Source organism: Eurytemora carolleeae, unplaced genomic scaffold (genome assembly GCF_000591075.1).
Source record: "Eurytemora carolleeae unplaced genomic scaffold, Eaff_2.0 scaffold806, whole genome shotgun sequence".
Lineage (NCBI taxonomy): Eukaryota > Metazoa > Arthropoda > Copepoda > Calanoida > Temoridae > Eurytemora > Eurytemora carolleeae.
This window is the reverse complement of record NW_019396801.1, coordinates 91,221-113,104: the sequence shown is the minus strand read 5'-3', so window position 1 is coordinate 113,104 and position 21,884 is coordinate 91,221. Positions and strand designations below refer to the sequence as shown.

The window sequence follows — 21,884 nt, the reverse complement described above, 5'->3', positions numbered from 1 at the left end:
AATAGAAGGGGTTGCTTTCTGGTTTGGTTTGTTTAATTTCTACTTTGTTCCTGGCTTGGTTTGTTTAATTCTTACCTTGTTCCTGGTTTGGTTTGTTTAATTTCTAACTTGTTCCTGGTTTGTTCTGCTTAATTTCTACCTTATTCCTGGTTTGGTTTGTTTAATATCTACATTGTTCCTGGTTTGTTCTGTTTAATTTCTACCTTATTCCTGGTTTGGTTTGTTTAATTTCTACCTTGTTCCTGGTTTGGTTTGTTAAATTTCTATCTTTTTCCTGGTTTGGTTTGTTTAATTTCTACCTTGTTCCTGGTTTGGTTTGTTTAATTTCTACCTTGTTCCTGGTTTGGTTTGTTTAATTTCTACCTTGTTCCTAGTTTGGTTTGTTTAATTTCTACCTTGTTCCTGGTGTGGTTTGGCTAATTTCTACCTTGTTCCTGGTTCGGTTTGGCTAATTTCTACCTTGTTCCTGGTTTTGTATAATTTCTACCTTGATCCAGGTTTGTTTTGTAATTTCATTTCCTACCTTGTTCTTGGTTTTTGTTTTGTTTAATTTCTACCTTGTTCCTGGTTTGGTTTGGCCACTCCGCTTCTCTCTCCTCTGCTTCCTATGTAGTATAAAAAATATTAGTTATTAAAAATCTTTAAATATTTTCCTTCTTTGAATGACGTTCTTGAGGGGAAGGGAAGAAAACTGATCCTATTGGACGAGGGAAGAAGGTAGCCAGCACCCGTTTTCTTCCAACCCGCAAATGAAGTCACAAAATGACGCGGCGATCCTACTTATTTTGTTTCCGACCCGCGCCCTATTGATCTACGGAAAGAAAATCAGCCATATTTTCCTTGTAGTTACTCAGATAAAGATTTTAACTGCTCAGTTGTGAATCTAGGAGCTTACTATTTTAATGGATAGCCCTGGAAACGAATATAATGAATTGGAGAGGTCGCTAAACTACCGCTGGTTCAACTTTTGAATCACCGATTCAAACTTCTTGAATATCTTTCAATTCAAATTTGAATCGGCAGTAGAAGTTTAGCGACCTTATTCAATTGTTCTTAAATTCAGTCCTAGGACACTTAACCTAACTTTTTAAAAACTTAAAATTATAAAGTGTAATCTGTTTACCTGCCTACCCTCAGTGCTCCCTTGTTCTGATTTCTGTTCCTGGTGTCCCCTCTCATCAAAGCTTTTCACAACCTGAATAATAATAATAAATAATAAACCCTAGATCCGAAGTGATCAGGCTTAAACGTCCATCCCTTCAAGTTCATAACTCAGTTATTAGCTGAGCTGAGCCCATGACGGTCTACAGATTTCTAGTGGTTCTGTCTATAAGAATAAGAATAATTATAGGATCTGAAAGGGAACCCGACATGGAACCCCCAGACCGCCTTCAGGGTGCAGAGCATCAACATGCAGTCTGCGGCCTGGAATCCATCCGGGCTATCACAAGTATACTCAGATGTTTAAAATGGTGGTTTTGTATTAATTCTTTAATTATGGGTCCAGAACTTTTGTGTTGTTAATGATTTGGTGGAATACTAATCAGCATCTTCCTTTTGACAGCATCTTTGGGATATCTCTGGAAACCTTGAAGAATCAGAGGACAAAAAACTGTCCTCTATGGAATAAGTACTTGATCGCTTGAAAGTAAAAGTTTCGGCTGTGAATCTGAGATATTAACTGTTTAACGTTGTATGAATTGTTATGAATAATGTAGAAGATATCGGAAAAAAGATTTTTTGTTTTTTTAGATTTGGAATAGTTTGTTGGGGAAATATATACCCCGTTCTCCCCTCTTGTTTAGTGTTTAAGGATATTTATAGATTCCCGTCAAAATGAGGCCCATGTTTGATTGGAAATTCCTGTCCCGGGAATCCACCTGGAAATCATGAAACTAGGGTTCAAGGATCTGCACAAGATGGTCAGGAGGACGAACATGCTAGAGCGGAGGTGGAGCTGATCGGTGTGCAGCTGTATATAGAGTTTACCATTTCACCACATTTCTCATTTTATTATTCAATAAAGTATCTTGTATCGTGTTTTCGCGTTATATTTATTGGTTCCGTGAATAAGTCAATCAATGTGCATTTTAGAAAATACTGTTTATCATTAACTTTAACAATAAGTTCAGTCTATTGATGAAAAATTTACTGTCCAAAAAACTGAGTTTGCATTTACAAAGCACTCAAAAATCTTATCTAATTTAATTTCCTAAAGAACTTACCTTTGGAAAATAGTTCTGTGATATTCTAACTACAAATCTGACAAGATTACTACAGTTCTTTAAATAATTCTAAACAAATACATCTCTCTAGCAATATATAATTGTAGAATATAGGTGTATATAAATAGAAAATGTCTAGATCTAATCAGCTCTGAGCTAGTCAGAACACGACTTTAAGTAACAAAAATAAAATGTTGCGATGAGATGTATTCCTGCAAGGTATTGTTGGGATACGGAGCCTTGAGTAGAGGAGCTAGATAACCATACATCACAGCGTCTACACTGCTAGCTGACCTTAACAAGTTTTTTTTTTAATCTGATCGAAATTACCTATCAGAGAAAATGGATAGGAACCTACTTATCTAGGGGGAAAACGGCTTTTGTGTGATATATTTATATATTTACTTTAAGTAAAAACTTACATTCCAAACAGATAATCTGAATCAGCAAGACGATTAGTGGGTGAAATTATATTCCAAAAAGATAATGAGAATCAGCTAGACGATTAGAGTGGTTGAAATTATATTCCAAAAAGATGATGAGAATCAGCTAGTCGGTTAGAGAGACTTACATTCCAAACAAATAATGAGAATCAGCTAGTCGGTTAGAGAGACTTACATAACACACAGATAATGAGAATCAGCTAGACGATTAGAAAGACTTACATTCCAAACAGATAATGTGAATCAGCTAGACGATTAGAGAAACTTACATTCCAAACAGATAATGAGAATCAGAATTAGAGAGACTTACATTCCCAACAGATAATGAGAATCAGCTAGACGATTAGAAAGACTTAAATTCCAAACAGATAATGAGAATCAGCTAGTCGGTTAGAGAGACTTACATTCCAAACAGATAATAAGAATCAGCTAGTCGGTTTGAGAGACTTACATTCCAAACAGATAATGAGAATCAGCTAGACGATTAGAAAGACTTAAATTCCAAACAGATAATGAGATCAGTTAGACGATTAGAAAGACTTACATTCCAAACAGATAATGTGAATCAGCTAGTCGGTTAGAGAGAAGAGTTAAACATTCCTGGGCAGCTTTATAAACAGCAGTCTCAACCTCGGTATCATTTCCTAGAAAATCAATTAAACTTTGGGTAATTGTTGAAAATAATTGATTATAAAATGAAGTTTGTTCAAAATAAAGAAAAAACGTAAAAAGGAGATAAAAAATAGTTTGAGGGGTTTTAAAAATACGAACGTATCAACATAATCGGAGGTACGTTTTTATGTTTTACTCTTCAGTAAATACTTTATCCTGATGTTTTTCGTCGGCCCTACAAACATTTGTTTGTTTGAAAATATTATGAATATGAGGATTTTACCTATTTCACCAAATTCACTAAACTGCGGGTAGAGACTCTCTATTAATCTAACAGCAGCCTGAAATTAAATCAAAAAATTATCAAAAAATTTGAAGAAAAAATTCAATCTTATTTTTACCTTTTCATATCTGTTTGGGTAAAATAGACCATAGGGGAAGGGTAGGTGCTTACCAAACCAAACTCTAATGACGGATAGATAGATAATTAAGTACGAGAGACATTAAAAAAAAAAATTTCATGTGAAAAACTGAAATAGATCATATTACCCTTGTGAACTGGGAAATTAACTCCTTACCAGTTGAACTTACGTTATCAGTCCCTTTTATAAAAAAGTCCAAATTCAACTTAAGTTTATCGAATATGTATCTATCTATCAACCTGGTGAGATTTATATGGTTTTTAGTGTCGACCCACGTGATATACTACAAACACATGCTTAATTCAATATATCTTCTTTATTTACACCGAGACACCTTATTCCAAACACTGAGAGATTCTTACCAAAGCGGTTTTAGTAATTTAATTGTAATCTTGTACGGAAAGAAGAAATAGAAATTTCATATTTTTTAAAACAGGTCCCCCACACTCTTGGTGTAATGTTTGTATTGCTATTTCGTAGAACTGAAAATATATTTGATGAAGAAAATAAAAAGTTTAGGATAATTATGCAATTTTCCCCAAATCTTCGAGCTAACATGCTGTAAAAAATCCTTCACATTTTCCCCGTCATGAGTACACGAAATACGTCCAATCTCCCTGTAGTCTTAAGCATGTAAATATTCCTGTAGCGCTGGCTTCAAGCTTTCCTCCATCAAGTTAATAAATGCACCAGCTTCTGAGATCTGGAAAAGACTTAAATAATTTAATGAACACAAGTTTTATTTATCAATCAATCAGCCAATCAACTAATCAATTAAACAATCGTACAATCAGTCAATAATACGATCTATCAATTAGCCAATAAAAGGATCAATCAGCTATTAATCCAATTAATCAATCAGGAGTGCTGGTCGACGCCGTCAGATTCAAATGCCGAATTGTTAAGCAATTTATTTAAATTTATTTAAATTGCTTTTTACGTATCGGGCTGTCTTAAATAACTAGGACAGTCCCCCCACGCACCAACCTGTTTATTGGTGAGATTGTAGTCTGCGCTGTAGTTACAGGATTTTAGATGCTTGGCTACAGCGAGGAAATCTGTCAAAACTATGCCATTGTGTCGGAAAACTGGTAGATTCCCCTTGGGACTCCAGAACGGATTGTTTGTTGATTTTTGTACTGGAACCATTGATAAATTGTTTGCTGGGATTAAACATTAATGATAAAATTTTGCGGATATTTCCGTTTAGGGTCCAATATAGGGTCCGTTTAGGGTCCAATATAGGGTCCGTTTAGGGTCCAATTTTGGACAATAATGGATAAAAATAAACCAAAATTATAAAATTAATGTTCTCCTCATATCATGGACAAAGTTGAATAATTCCGGTTCAACAGTTATTATCTATCAAATCCCTAGTGGAGCTCCAGAAAATTTGGCAAAGGCGAGAATTTTTAAACATTCCGGGTCCACGGAGGTTATACCCCAATCCTCTCCCCAACATTCAAGCTCCATCACTCAATCAAGCAGTTCATTCTTACTGAAAATGTTAAAAAAAAATTAAGATATCAAATTTCAATAAGGATTTGTGGAGTGGGTTGTAAATTGATCCTTAAAACATCACAGATAAATGGTTGATGGATAAAAATTTATTTTTCTTTTGGAAAGACTAAGAATCTGAATTCAGGATTTTAATTTAGAAAATCGGGGAAATCAAGATATCAGCAATGCAGGAAATCAGGAAATCGAGTAAATTGGAATTTCGGATATCAGGATCAAGATGAACTAGGACGCGTTTTCTTGATAATTCTCCGTCTTTATATCATTGAGGCCGAGATCCTCATTTTGCTCATACGATCTCTCATAATCCTGAAACATCATCAAACGTTATTTTTTCGAATAATTCAAGTTTATAAATGTCGTCTTTTAGAAAGATTAAATTTTGAAATGAATCTCACCAGAATATGTAGATTAGGGTCTTCTTCCGGCGCATAAATGTTCTACAGGCGGATATTTTTCTAAAATGTATCAACGGGACCCGGGGGAGGGGGAGGGGGGTTTACTCAAAATAATTTGCGCGGCACCAAAGATTTATCCTAAGATGGAATTTAAAGAATTTGAGCCGCGGTTTAAATCTGCCAATACCCGGTTTAAATTAAGCGCCGGCTTAAATCTTGAAACAAATTTTACACAATTTTAAGTGGAACCAACCATATTTAAGCCTCGGCTTAAATTTAAACCGCCGCTCAAATTCTTTAAATTCGGCCACTAGTAATCTAAAAACTGAAATCAAATTCAGGTATTACATTATAGTTCCATGAATGATAAAGTCCATGGTGTCAGCCATGAAAACATGTGAAATAAATGCAGATTGCAGAATTATGTTCTACTTTCGAAAAATATTGCTCGGTTTTCTGAAATTGTTTAATCGCACCCAGGCAAATCATGAAAATTATAAAAATTATAAAATGCGGGAAAAATCTTAAAAATTATAAAATGTGGGAAGAATTATAATCCTGCCTGAAGATACGAATTCCCGGCCGGGTCATCTAGAATTATTGTAAACGGTTCCTTTGCTTCAATACATTCATGCATACGCTTCTAAACAACAAACCTGCCTTTAAACAGATTACAAGAAATACTATCAGTTAGTTTATGATTTAACGGGATTATCGTGTAATTTCAAGTGGCCCTTTAATCATGTCCGATTTACAACGATACCAACTTTACATCTATAGCTGATCAATAATTTCGTTATTTGATTTGGAAATTGTTTAACTCCGACAATTTACACTAATGTTTCTGAAGCAGAAATGCGCTAGTAATTAAAGTTAATCACAACATTTTTCGAACGCTATTAATGGCATCATTGTGAATAGAACCTGCCATTGAATAAAAAATGTCACTTGAAATTTTGTCTATATTCTATTTTAAAAGTAGATTTGGAATAATTTTGGCAAAAGATTCCTTAGTGAAGTTCCATTTCAACGATCTCCAATAGTGTGAAGACCCTTAGATTGCATAGAATAAGACATTTAATTGTAAATTAATCTGAAGAAATGTTTTTATCCCTCTATGACATATGTTAACTAGCCTCAGGTGGAAACTTTTAAATGTACGGACAATTACAAAAAGTTTTCGTTTGTTGATATTGCATGATAGGAGTCTTTGCAGGTCTTATTTTTTAGATTAGTTCAAATTAAATGTGTGCAGTAGGACAGTGAACAGAAAACGAAATTCTTGTCAAAAATGTTTAAAGGATAAAATTAAGAACTGAGTCAGGATCAAATTGTTGTCAGGTAAAAGCAGGGTTTCCTTAAAAGCTTCCATTCTCTCAGCAACATCAGGAGCAGTAGCATCCCCAGCTCCCCAGATAGAATTCTTCTCTATTTCCTCCAACATGTTGTGCATCAATCCTTCTACTGTAGTAAACCTCCCTCCTAAAAAAAAAAAATAACAAACAAAATCTTGTTACATAATATTTTTGTTTTTTTTTCAAAGTAGAATGATTTTTGATCCCGTTTAATTTAAAACTTCCATTCAAGTACAAAATAGTTAAAATACAAAAAATAAAGACTCCTTGGAAATATTTTTCTTAAATTAGAGGGACATGTATCCATGCAACAATGCAACAACTAATCAAGATTACTTGATATTGTTTGATTGATTGATTGGTCAATTGATTAATTGATTGAAGTTTAAATCTATTCTATGAACGATGAAGTATCCAGTTCTCTCCAGAAAATATATGTTTAATACCAAAACACAGCAGCATGGAAGTCTAAAACTTAAGTAATGATGAAGTATTTGTTCTTTATTAGTTAAGGGGAACGTATGCGCGATTTTTACTGACTCTCAGGGAAGGAGGGGAATATCCTAAATGATCTAAAACAGTGTTCAAATTGCCAATTGCCTGGAGTGTTCGATGCGTACACTATGAACTTAACAGAGCTGACGTGTTCCAGCAGTTAAAAGCTTTACTTAGATAAATACAGACAAGTCCGTCTTCATTGATCGCTGATAAGTCAAAGGTTTAAAAGGTATTGTTGTGAATCGTACACACCGCTTTATAAATGGAAGTTCACTTAAATTAAACGCCTACTGTCCCTAAACCCCATAATTTGAAGTAAAACTAACCTAATGCTCCACCTCCCATCTCGAACTCTAACTCTGGTATAGAGATAGAACATGTTTCAGATTTCAGCAGATCACGGTTTAGGTCGGAGGGATCATTTATCCTAAAAATCAGATGGTCAGAGAGATTTATAATCGGAAAGAACAATTATCCTAGATAACAGAAGTTCGGAGGCAACAGGTCGGAGTGGTCACTTGTCTGTAAAGACGTTAGAGGGATTACTTAAACATTACAGCTAGGAGGAAACATTTTTCATTAAGCAAAGAAGTTTGGGTGGATTATATCAGAACACTATACAATAGCCCGGAGGGATCATTAATCAATCACGAAGATTATAAGGGTCATTAGACAACTAACTGAAGTGCCCGGCGTTGTCCGGGGTCGTGGAATTGAAAAAAATCGAATTTTAAAGAAATCAAACGAATTTTAAACAAAAAATTTTGTTTAGCCTTTGTTACCCCTGAGGTGCTCAAGGGTTCCCTAAATAAAATATTAAGACAATTTAAGGTAGAATAAATCGATAAATTAATTTATGTTTTAAGGGATTACAAGACAGCAAAAGGTAGGATCAAGGAGTATGGAATAGAAGGGAGATATAACTGACGCGGGCGGCCCTAACATATGATTATACATGCTTTGCAGACGGTACTCCATATGTTTAAGAAATATTCAGAATAAGTTATTTTATCATTGTATACGCGTAACTGTACATCAGACAAATATTTCTTATTCAAATGAAGTACCGTCTGCAAAGAATGTTTTATCATATGGTAGGGCGGGCCGCGTCAGTTGTATCTCCCTTCTATTCCATACTCCTTGGGCAGGATACATCGTTATTCCTTAAGGACAACAATTAGAAGGGGTTATAAAAGATTTATTCAAAACTTAACTTACTTGAGAGTGATCTTTTTTCCTTTAGGTTCTATTCCTCCTCCGCTCTTCACCTCGTTGGTTTTAGAATCACACATCTCACATATAGTTGCCATTATCACAACTTCTTTGAAGAACGGAATATTTGTAATCTAAACAAAGGAAAAATTACGACCTAAATACCGGGAAATTTTAAAATTAAAAACTAAAAAAAAATGAAAGTGACCCATGTTTTAAAAAGTATTTTGCTTGGGGAAAAAAATTAAAATTATTATGTAACGATTATATATATCAATTACTTATTATCTGAAAGGAAGACGGCATTGTGACAGAAACAATCTTAAGAACTGACGAGGGTCAGACCGAAATATATTTTCAAAAAATGTGGACCTAACATCTACTTTTATTACTCTACAGAGGTTTGATCCATCATATCACCGAATTTTAAAAAAGAAAATAAGATGTTTTGCGTTTACCCCTTTATTAATACAATTTAGAATTAAATGATTCAATCATAGATAAAATAATCATTAATTTTTGAAATTAAATGGTTTAAACTTTAGGTGTGGGGGTCACAGGGAAGATGAACTGACACGGTTTGAAATTTTGAAAATTTAAATTTCGATTTTTATTTTGAAAAAATGTTATAAGATGTCCGAAGAAACGAACAAATTAAAAGCTACAATAATTACTATTTAAAAGGGCGCGAGGTGACTAAAGATTTAAAAAGAACCCTGAGTCCGAATTTAGTGAATTTGAGCCGCGTCTCAAATCGCCCAAAAACCGGTTTCAATTGAGCGCCGGTTTAATCTTGAAACATTGAATACGATTTTAAGTGGAACTAACCATATTTGAGCCGCGGCTTAAGTTCTTTAAATTCGGCCTCTAGTTTATTAAAACTTGACCAACTGACCTTCATGTTTGTCTGTGCTGGGGCATTACAGTCTGGACAGTTTGTGCTAAAATGAAGAACTTCTTCTTTCAGCTTTTCTTCTGAAAAACATTAAATATATGAAAATAAGTATGCAATCTATTCTATATCTATATAAAGGTTGGGGCCAAACTATTTGAAGGTACAGAATCATTTTGAGGCCCGTTTTTAAACACTAAAAGATTTTAGGCTTTTTAAAGGCTTCAAAAGAATCTGAGATGAAAGTCCTACTTCAAATTTGCATATTAAGCAATTTTGTTTTAATGCACAAAGCAAATATTTTACTTTGATCAAAGATAAAAACCAAAACGAATTTTCAAAAACGATTCGAAAATTGTTTTCAGTTTTGAAAAGAAGTAACAAATCCTTATATCTCAAAATAGAGAAACGTTTAAAAAACTTTATCTTCTGCTTTCCATCTTGCTGATTTTTACGAAAACGAAGGGCTCACATTGTAAAAAAAAAAGGAATAAGCTAGAAGAAGAAAAATAGGCAGAAAAGTATTAACACTGCTTTGATTTAAGTAGATACCTGTGAGCGCATCCCCGACTGCATTATCGGCATTAACCTCCTCTTCGGTTCTTAACTCCTTAGCTGTATACAGACCCAACTCATGATCCTAATATATCATTAGGAGTTAGGATAGATTTAATACAGACCCAACTCATGATCCTAATATATCATTAGAAGTTAGGATAGGTTTAATACAGACCCAACTCATGATCCTAATATATCATTAGGAGATAGGATAGATTTAATTCAGAGCTAACTCATGATCCTAATATATCATTAGGAGTTAGGATAGATTTAATACAGACCTAACTCATGATCCAAATAAATAATTAGGAGTTCTTTCAAGTGTGTATTGTGTCTGCTCTGTACACCTAAGTGTGTACTATGTACTTAGTACCTTCTCTGCAGTCCTAAGTGTGTATTGTGTACTGTGTTTGCTCTATATTCCTAAGTGTGCACTGTGTACTGTGTCTGTTCTGTACTCCTGAAGGTGCCATGTGTATTTTGTACCGGTTCTGTACTCCTAAGGGTGTACTTCTAAGCTAATTGTGAAATGTGTATCTGTTCTGAACTTCTAAGTGTGTACTGTGTTGTGTGTATGTGTACCTGTTCTGAACTTCTAAGTGTGTACTGTGTACTGTATACCTGTTCTGTACTTCTAACATAATGTCTCTCTATCCTAGTTGGGTCTACAGCAGGTGCAAAGGGGTTTTCAATAAAACTATTTCCACTTGGGTCATCTACTATTATCCTGAAATATAGAATTAGAAATAATACAAAACATTCCTATAGAAGCAGCTCTGTTTTATACACAACTTTAAACTTGCTTAAACAATTATTTTCCCTTCAGAAAAGTTGAAATTTTAAAGGGACTGTAAGCGTAATTTTAAGTGACCCTCCATGCAAAGATTGCATTGCTTGATTCACAACAGTACCCTTTAAAGCTTTGTCTGATTAAAGGGAGTGTTCACGAAAAATGAAAGGGGGTATAGGCTAAATGCGATAAAAAAGCGCTTTTGATCGCCACTAATCTTACTTCTATTTGTTGCGTCTATAAGGAGAACATTGTTAAAGACGTCTCATACCGAATAACATGGCGTCCATACAAATTGAGAAAATTTCAACATACGACTTAGACCGTAAAAAAATCAATTTAATTTCAAACAAATCATTCAGAAATTACAACCTATAGTCATCGATTATCTTTCGCCCATTTATATATAGTTGATTTTTCATAATATGTTTTAATTGTTATGATCCGAGAGTTACTTACAAAAACGTTTATTCCTGTTTCGAGGATTTTTGGTAATGAAGACGACTTTTTCATATTTTCCAGGAATTTGTAAATCAGACATTGCCATCTTTCCATGGAGGTTGACTTCAATTCACTTAATTAAAATATTTAAGATTATCTTAAAGGTTTGATTTATAAGTAAGATACCTTGAAATATCTCACCTAAACTTCTGCTTCAACTCCAGGATATTTTTTATTTTCAAAACATACTCCTTAACAATCCATATTCAAAATATATTTCTCAAAAAAAAATATATTATCTTGTGGTTATTATTATTTTCCCTTGATATTGAACAGATCAGTTGACAACTTTTTAATAAAATGAAGTCCAGTTCTAAGCCAAAATTAACAGGCAGGCTTTTTAGATCAGACTCACTAATAACACAACTGTTATAGGGTAACCACCCCTCCCGGCGACCCTCTGCCTCCTTTCTGAGTGTGTGGATCACAGAGTAAACATGACATGTGCAATTATACTGTTATGCCCGAGTGGCAGTAGCCGTGGCCTCGAAGCCGTTCTTTTGACTTTTTTGGATAAAGAATTTTAAATTTTAAATATTTCATGAGAAATTGTATTAAAAGAATAAGAAGATAAAAGAAAATAGCAAGAATGAAGATAAAAAATGCTAGTAAAATACAAGAAAGAAAACGTATTACTGTGGAAAAGGATCAAAAACAAAAATCTCTGAAAATAAAGCAATGAGGACACAAGAAGAAGAACAAAGTACATTAGAGAAAGAATGGATATATTTCCTGGAGTTGATTGTATCCTTCTGGATCTTGATATTTACGAACAGGTTGATCCTGCTCCAGACCAGCAATAGTCCTAACATTAAAGAGAATGTCCAAAAAATCGTTAACATTTTTCTTTAAAGGGAGAGACCGGCTAGGTAACATATTTGAGCCAAAGGCGCAGTATTTTCTCAATATTATCAAATGAATCCTAAAAATATAATCTAAAATACTGCACTCTAGGATGAAATATGTACCTAGCCGTCTCTCCCTTTAAGTGTTATATGGTATTCTCATCTAAACAATGCTATTAATTCAATTGTAGAAATCTATGGCAAAACAGGCGAAGAGAAAATGTTAGAACACGAGATAAACTTTCTTAGATCTTAGGACGCCATTTAGAGTGTTGATTCTAAAATGTTCTTTTTACCACATTTTCCACTACTTTTTATATAAATCGCGATATCTAAACATTCAAAAAACATTACAGCATAAGGATTCATAAGGAAGTGAAATCTGCTAGAGGCCCCAATACCCCCCAGACCGCCCAGCAAAAGTGACAGAAAATAGTTCATTTTCCGTTTTATAAGTAAACATTGATAAAAATGTCTTCTCTTACTTGGTGAGTATTCCCTCGACTGTTGTAATATCTCCCTTCTGAGATAGCGGAGGTATCTGTAGGTCTATCTCCGGTACAATCAGAGTAGCGTAATCAGATTTAACTACCTGGCGGGATAAATCCCGGAGGGTACTCACGCTTACCTCGATCCTACAATTAAACCATTCAAATCAAACGAACAACCAAGCTAAGCGCATCAACTATTGTCTGAAGAGCCACTGATCACAAATTTGAGGCAAATCGGTCAAAATATTCATAAATTATGATAGGACAATAAAAATAAACAAACAGAAAAATTGAGATAACCACTTTATGTTCAATTATTTATTTAGAAAAAGAATATTTGCATAAATTTACAGGGGGGAATGATTTTTAAGGAAAATTTACACCCCTGTTTAATGGTCAATATTACGAACTGGAAAGTGAAAATATTAACATTTAATGGATCAAAAATAGATTTTATTTAAACAAGTTACAGATTTAAATCAAATTGATGTCAAATGAGATTACTTCCGGTTTATTATTAGAGTGTTTTATTACCTAGCATCTTTTTCCTAAATTTTACTTCCAGCATGAATTATTACCCTAGTCCTTTGTCCTGTATTTTACTTCCGGCGTGAATTATTACCCTAGTCCTTTATACTGTATTTTACTTCCAGCGTGAATTATTACCCTAGTCCTTTATACTGTATTTTACTTCCGGTGTGAATTATTACCTGATACCTTTATACTGTATTTTACTTCCAGCGTGAATTATTACCTGATACCTTTATCCTGTATTTTACTTCCGGCGTGAATTATTACCCGAGACCTTTATCCTGTATTTTACTTCCAGCGTGAATTATTACCTGATACCTTTATCCTGTATTTTACTTCCAGCGTGAATTATTACCCGAGACCTTTATCCTGTAGTATTTTACTTCCAGCGTGAATTATTACCTGATACCTTTATCCTGTATTTTACTTCCAGCGTGAATTATTACCCGAGACCTTTATCCTGAATCTTACTTCCGGCGTGAATTATTACCCGAGACCTTTATCCTGAATCTTACTTCCGGCGTGAATTATTACCCGAGACCTTAATCCTATATCTTACTTCCGGTGTGAATTATTACCCGAGACCTTAATCTATCTTACTTCCGGCATGAATCATTACCCAAGACCTTAATCCTGTATTTTACTTCCAGTGTGAATTATTACCCTAGTCCTTTGTCCTGTATATTACTTCCAGCGTGAATTATTACCCTAGTCCTTTATACTGTATTTTACTTCCGGCATGAATTATTACCCTAGTCCTTTATCCTTTAGTTTACTTCCAGTGTGAATTATTACACGAGACCTTTATCCTGTATTTACTTCCGGCATGAATTATCACCCGAGACCTTTATACTGTATTTTACTTCCAGCGTGAATTATTACCCTAGTCCTTTATACTGTATTTTACTTCCGGCGTGAATTATTACCCTAGTCCTTTATACTGTATTTTACTTCCGGCGTGAATTATTACCCTAGTCCTTTATACTGTATTTTACTTCCGGTGTGAATTATTACCCTAGTCCTTTATCCTTTAGTTTACTTCCGGCATGAATTATTACCCTAGTCCTTTATCCTTTAGTTTACTTCCGGCATGAATTATTACCCTAGTCCTTTATTCTGTATTTTACTTCCGGCGTGAATTATTACCCTAGTCCTTTATCCTTTAGTTTACTTCCAGCGTGAATTATTACACGAGACCTTTATCCTGTATTTACTTCCGGCATGAATTATCACCCGAGACCTTTATCCTGTATTTACTTCCGGTGTGAATTATTACCTGAGACCTTTATCCTGAATCTTACTTCCGGACTGTAGTTCTGAGTTAGAGAACCCACACTCAGCGCAGTTAAAGCTCATTAAGATCACCTCCTTGTAGTGAGGAATCCTGGTAGAGAAAATTATCAAAATTGAAAGAAGAAATGTATAAATTTTNCCCCCCCCTCAAAAAAAAAAGGGATTAGATACATTATTACCTGCTACAATGTCAAAAAACACTTTTTTAATGTGGATTCATGTTAATATTTTCAAAATTAACAAACACACACACCCCCCCACAGGCACAAATAAACACTTAAGGAATAATAGGGCAAAGGGGGAAAAGAAAAGTGGATATTTTAACAAAATTGGAACAATGCTGAATTTTAGGGAAGTGAGAGATATTTAAACAAAAGTAAGAACTTTTGTTAAAACAAGCATTGATCTTCATCTTTATAAGCAGACCTTCGGATTTAATTATTTTCTCTTTGATATTCCGCTACCTTGCAGTGATAACTGTAATTTGAAGATAAAGCTTTGATCCTCGGATTTAAAAAGGCCCATATCGGAGATCGAGATCAAGCGTTTAAGATATTCAGCATATTCAGCAACTTCAGGAGAAATTAATATATTTATCACCTGGTCAACATAAGCTTAGTTGTTCCATTTTTACCACAGTTCAGACATAGACTTTCTATTTCAGTCGGTTTCTGATAATCGTCACCTGAACAGCAAGATATATTTAAGAAAATGCTTACGCAATTTTAATTTGAGGAATCGTGAAATATCAGCAAAACTAAGCGGTGCCGTCCCAGTTTACGATTTTAGGACCACCGTCCACTCCTTTCAATTTGTACATGACCACTTTTACAACAATTTTCAATAAAATAAGTATTCATTTAGGGTTAGGTTAGGTTAAGACGCTTTCTGGGCCGAGGGCTGCGGCTAGGACAGGCTAGGGGACCGAGCACTGTGGCCACATGGTCAATTATTTCCATGTCTTATATATAAGATTAGTAGATATTTAGGGTTAGGTTAGGTTAAGACGCTTTCTAGGCCGAAAGCTGCGTCTAGATCAGGCTAGGGGGCCGAGTGCCGCGGCTAGGACAGGCTAGGGGCCCAGCACCGCGGCTCGGGGTCCGGGCGCTGCGGCCACATTGTCAANTGGAGGGGGGGGTCCAAAAATCGTATGTTAGGAAATTACCAATTTAGCAACGTTGCACTTGAAAACTGAACAGATCTAAAAATTGATAAAAACTGCAATCTCCCAAACTAAATTGTTAGATGAAAGGGCCGAGGGGAATTTTTTTCTTGAATTTCAAAATGTTTCTCAGAAAACAGGTTACAGACTGTAATTTATAAAGCTATTCACCTGACAAGTCAGAAAACAAAACTTCCCCATTGTTCTCCCCCATTCTGTAGATATTATCTGAAATGAAATAAAGATGGTATGTCAGTTAAATTGAGAATAACTTGATTGCAATTAGAGTTGGCTAATTTCCTATTTATGCTACCATAGGTACAAATAGGTCGTATCTATCTATCTTCACTGCTCTGGTAAAGCGTAACAGTAGTGGTAAACGTATAAGAAATTGGCCAAGAGTATCCGTCGCAAATCGCTATATTGAAATTTATTCAATTATTACATTTTAGCGTGAGCGCGCGCAAGTGGGTTTCTCACACAGGAATCTTTGTTATCCGATTCTACTCTTAATTTCATAATAATAAAACGAGGTTGTACACTCAACATGGCGCCAAGCCAAATAATTTCAGCTTTGTAATTCAACGCGGCAAACGATATCCCCCCCGGGTTTGTCTTTAGGCGGATAGTGTAATGATTAATAATTTAAATTATGTTTCACGCAGGGTGGGGGCTGACTGTCCTGACTGGGCTGACTAGAGGTTAAGCCTGGCGGAGAGGGGTGGTTGGACTTTAGCCAAAATAAATATTGGTTCACCCCCCTATCGGTCGTTGTTCATCCACATAAAAAAACTGTTCGTACAGGGTGTCCCAAAAAACATGGGATTCAGAAACGAATTCGATATCGTCTTTGTTATGAATTAGCATTATAATACATATAATTTCAAAAGCTATAATATTATTATGTCTGCTAGAGTTTATTTTAAGAAAAGGCTAAAAGACTGTAAAGATGTGTCTATAATGTCTCCGCAAGATGAACAGTGAAGACGGACAAGTTTACTCTGTTTGTATACTGCAATTTTCTTATTTTACTAAGTACAACTGTATGCAGTCAAAGCATAAACAAACAAATTTTGAACATAGCAGACGAAACTCTTACAGATTACAGCTTTCTCAGTAGGTATCATTATACTAAATCAAAGAATTATTTAAAAAGACGATATCGAATTCGTCACTGAATTCCCATGTTTATTGGGACACCCCATGTGTTAACCCTAGCTGGGGGGGGGGTCAATTTGACCTAGATCGTTTTTTTGCGATAACTCAAATACTATTTGTGCTAGGAAGCTCAAATTTTCTGGCTTTTCTTACTGTCATATTTTTTCACTTAAGGCTAAAAGCTGGGCTTTTATACTATACTGCTTGAGTCCTCAGGCATACTGCCTAATTGCCTTATTTTACCTATACCAGACTAAATCTATATTAGACCTTCTTCCAATCATTGGATTTCAACATTTTACAGCACTTTGCAAAACCTACAACAAAAGCAAGCAGATTGCACAATTTTTGCAACGAAATATTGCTCATCTTTTTGCACAGACGCCTGTAAAGGAAATTCGCACATTTGCAGTTTTTCACAAGAAGAAAATAGAGGGGGGGGGGTCAATTTCTTCCTCCGGCATCCTTAAGGGTTAAGAAAAGAAAAATCAATATTAACCCTATAAAGTCTGTGGGAGGGTCTTAATCATATGTTTATACTGTGAGCACTCTAAATTAGAAAATCATAATTAAGCGATAAAAAGTCGCCTAATCGGGTTAAAAAGTTGGATGGCACCCGATTAGGCGACAAAAAATCGCTTATTTAAGAAAAAATCGCTTTTTCCAAAAAAAGAACTTAAAGAGTAAAGCTATGCATGATTATACTCCAATTTTTCAAGGCCAGCTCATTGAAGAAAAAAATTAGACCATACTAAACTTCAATAATTCGGGTGCTTGAGAATATTTTTAAATGTCAAAAAAGTCGCAAAAATGTAAAAAACATGTTTAACAAATAGTAAGATTTTTTTGTTTTTTTAAAACCATTTTTTAGCTTTCATAACAAAAAGGCATTAACATATTTTTTACACTGATCGTCCTTTTTAGCGTCCAAAACATATATTTTCTCTCTATAGCAAGGTTACTCAAGGGTTTTCAAATTATAAACTGGAGAAACATTCATTCTCAAACAACTTTCTGAAAAGAAAGTCATTTTGCAAAATTGACAATTTTCTGTCAAATGCCATCAATATTTAGCTTTTTTTGTGGGATACATTTTTTATGAAAAAGTAAATCATGCATAACTTGCAAATAATCACTTTTAAGAGGTTACCTACAGCTGACACACATAAAACTCAACAACCTTAAAGCGTACATTAAGCAAATTTATTTGTATTTGATGTTGTTTTATATCAAATAGTTTTATAATTAGCTTCAAATAGGGTTTCCATGAATGAAATAACCATATTTTTAGCGCAAAATTTGCGTAATTTTCGCGCATCTTTTGGGCATAAAGTGCAATAAGTTTTGCCCAAAACCCAAAGTTTTGCGCAAAAACGTAAATTTTTACCCAAAACAAGTTATTGCAAATTGACCAAAATGACAGTTTCTGCACAGAATCAAATAACTGAAGGCTTATTTAAAAATTTATTTAAAAAGAAATTATGAATTGGTTACTTTTAGTTTCAAAATCTTCAAATTGAGGGACAAAAACTAATAAAACAGAAATTAGAATTTTGATAATTTAAAATTGATACCAGGTTGCAAAATAGAGTTATAGGCAAGTAATCATTTCCTTTTGTAATTATTTCAATTATATATGGAAAAAAGTACAAACTCATGAATAACCAATTTAAACAGCTTACCTTTAATCAACCTTTTCCTGAGAATATTCTCGCAAAAATTCGCGATTATTATTCAACGCAAAAGTTAGAAGAAGAAGAAGAAAAAGTGGAATAGCGCAATTTTGCGCGAAATAAAGTTTGTAAATGATTGCGCAAAGTGCTATTTTTATCGAAAAAAGGTAGCGTAACGAAAGCCAAAATTTTCGCTTTCTTTCGCAAGAATTGCCCAAGAGTTTTGCGAATGAAAGACAAATTTTAAGGCGTTAGACTTAACTCAACCTTGGGATCTTCATGTTGTAAGGTTTCCAGAAGTCTTCACAGGCTTATCTAATTGTACAGTGTACACTGCACATTTGGAGGGTTTTTATTAATTGAACTTTCTGAAATAAAAAATGCAGTCGTCTTACGTTATTTAAACAATTTCATGTGTCTCAGCAATTGCTATAGTTATGTTCATAATGTTACCAAATTGTTGTAACAGTGAGAACCAGAAAACTGTGGAATAGGAAGACGACTTTTAGACTCAAATTATGACTTTAAATAGTTCAATAGAATTAAGACAGCAATTATGCAGTGAAAATAAGCCCATTTCACTCAATAAGTGATTTAATAAGTTTCTACTTTCTAGTAAAGCTATTTGCTTTGTAACAACATCAAATGCACTTAATTATTGTGCTAATGTCGTCTTACTTTTCCATTCTTGTAATATGTTGCAATAATAAAACATTTTTGTAATCTTTGGTTTGTTTGTTTCCAGCCAACATTGAAGAAAATGATGTTTATAAATTATGATTTAAAAAAAAATTACCAAATTATACAAAACTTTAGTGTAGTTAGAGGAAGATAAAAAACCTGATATCGAATTAGAAATTTCGAACTACCGAGATGATTTCGAAATTACGAAGATATTATCAGGAGTAGAACAAATTGTGAGATATCCCTTTAAAATTCTGTTAATAACTACAAAAAAAAGTTTGTAATTTCGATGTGACAAAATATCTAGGATATATTTTTAAAAGTGAAGTTTGCTAAAGGGTTTAAAATTAAACATTAAAGGGACTGTAAAGGAAAAATGAAAGGGGGTATAGGATAAAACCTGAGAATCTCAGGAGTTGAATGATACATGTAAGACATCTATCTGATGTTCCTGTCTCGAGAAATTGATTTATACAAAAACTCATATATATACAATTTTGTATAAAAGTAGTAGGTATAAACAGATCATGTTAAGCAAATATGCAACCAATTAAAAAAAGATTATACCCAACAGGAGCCTGAGAATATCAGGTTTGCTCCTATTGTAATTTTTTTTTTGCATTTTTAATAGATGTAATTGATAATATTATTTCATACAGTCCGTATAGTCCGTATTACAACTTCAGTCAATGGCAGTGCAGTATACTGGTCCCATGATTTCTGTAGCTGTCACCTGACAACAATACTGCACTGTCATTGGCCTTTAAGAAGAGAAATATTTATTCCCAAACACCACTTTCAAAACAAAAGTCATTTAGCAAAATTGACAATTTTCTGCCAAATAACATTTCCAATCATGAATATTTTACATTGTTTCCTCCGCTGCTAAAAAAAAGTAAGACTTTTCCCTTTAATAATAAGTTTCAAACTATAAGATATTAAGATATCAAAAGCATTACACGGGGTTGGTTTCGACTAAAAATTGCAATTTTGAATTTTTGTTCCCCCCCCCCAAAAAAAAACCTTTTTCATTGTTTGTCTTCCAAGAGCAAATGAAAGGCCAAAATGAACACATACAGGGTGTACCACGAAGCATGACACTTGGTGAATAGCTTTGAATGTCTTCTTCCACATACTGTATTAGATATTAAAAACTTTTTGCAGTTTATTCCTTTAAAAAAAATGTTGAACTCATATATATTTTACTGTGAAATAAATTTTACTACAGGGTGTCCCACATCATATTAGACCGAGAACGGGTCTAAATTACGATTTTTGGGACTAATTAGAAAATTTAATTAGAATGAATCATTTTGAAAGATAATATAAGGGTTATATAAGAATTTTCTTGCGGAAAATGATAAGTTTTTCGAGTATTAAGGGTTTATTTTGGTGTTAAAGATTGGAGATAATCTGATATGATATGGGACGCTCTGTATAATATAACTGTCAATTAAATATAAAATGTTATTAGTCTCTTTAGTATCAAACAGCATAGCAAATTATGGAAGAAGACATTTCAAGCTAATCCTCAACTGTCATGTTTCGTGGGACACCCTGTACTTTGAAGTTGAACACCGACATTTTTGAAAATATTTAATAATCAATGAGCTTGGTCTTAATAATAGGTGAATAATTTTCATAACTGTTCAGATTGCTGTAAACATTTTTTTAAATTGTACAGTGTACACATTAAATACGGATGTAAACAGATATTTATATATACACTATAAAGTATATATAGAGAACTTGTATGTAATTAATCAAAATATTAAATCTGCACCATTTCAAACAAATTAACCCGACCGTGAAGAAGCGTCAGAGATGCGTCGCATGCTGGAGATGCGTCGCCGGGGATACATTGTCATGCGTCAATAATAACTAGAGCACAGTTTGTGTGGATTGCTGATAAACGTAAATACGAATAAATTGTGTGTATGTGTGTAGCCATGAACCCCGGAAGTGAAATCAACCAAAAAATTGGTTTTGAGAAAAAAGCTTCAATGTAATTTAAAGTGACCTCTACGGTGCTTCAAACATTTATTTGATTGCATTTTAATTTTTTCTTCTTCTATAATTTAGTAAAATTTTGATTTTGAAAAATAAGTTTTGTCTTAAGAAAACTCTTCAAATAGAGAGTCATATAAAGAAACATAATTTTCAATTATAATTTTTACAAAAAAAACAACTGGGGGGGGGGGGCGAAAGCCGTTTAACGCTGATGTAACAGTTCTATTACAATTTAACCATTTGAAGATAATTTTTTTCGCCTTTTCTCTGTAATACTTTTTTGCGTTTCAAATGGAAAAGTGTTGAACTGCAAAACTGTTAATTTAAAGATTGAAGAATTATAAATTGTACAGTAAAATCCTAAAAAGAATAAAAGGGAAAGGGGTGAAAGCCAATCCACGATGATTTAACAATTTGGTTCTTGCCCCAACTACCTGTCTAGGGGGCACAGGGTTACCGCCCCCCCCCCCAACTACCGGTGACTATAGATCACAATTTTTCAAATACACGTCCAATCTTCATAAGAAAGATCTCAATTGGAAAAAAACAGCGGGAGGGGGAGGGCACCATATCACCCCCCTTCACACACCAATTTATGGTTAAAAGAGTAAGA

General features: G+C 34.0%; 2 protein-coding genes across 2 annotated transcripts; both read right to left on the bottom strand.

Annotated features, from left to right (window-relative positions):
• Nucleotides 1-497: 497 nt before the first annotated feature.
• On the bottom strand, nt 498-5,206 carry LOC111708818 (metaxin-3). Its single transcript, XM_023482313.1, has 11 exons — nt 5,076-5,206; nt 4,690-4,841; nt 4,346-4,405; nt 3,942-3,985; nt 3,682-3,745; nt 3,564-3,621; nt 3,213-3,312; nt 2,438-2,519; nt 2,226-2,294; nt 1,124-1,195; nt 498-605 (listed from the first exon to the last, which is right to left on the bottom strand). The coding sequence occupies exons 1-11, from the start codon at nt 5,173-5,175 to the stop codon at nt 513-515; spliced, it is 894 nt and encodes a 297-aa protein (XP_023338081.1). The 5' UTR covers nt 5,176-5,206; the 3' UTR covers nt 498-512.
• LOC111708817 (zinc finger protein ZPR1) lies at nt 5,201-16,006 on the bottom strand. Its single transcript, XM_023482312.1, has 15 exons — nt 15,918-16,006; nt 15,185-15,269; nt 14,568-14,675; nt 12,755-12,904; nt 12,157-12,229; nt 11,566-11,615; nt 10,755-10,860; nt 10,128-10,215; nt 9,579-9,658; nt 8,690-8,817; nt 7,798-7,898; nt 6,976-7,100; nt 6,181-6,261; nt 5,619-5,660; nt 5,201-5,529 (listed from the first exon to the last, which is right to left on the bottom strand). The coding sequence occupies exons 1-15, from the start codon at nt 15,958-15,960 to the stop codon at nt 5,446-5,448; spliced, it is 1,344 nt and encodes a 447-aa protein (XP_023338080.1). The 5' UTR covers nt 15,961-16,006; the 3' UTR covers nt 5,201-5,445.
• Nucleotides 16,007-21,884: the final 5,878 nt, after the last annotated feature.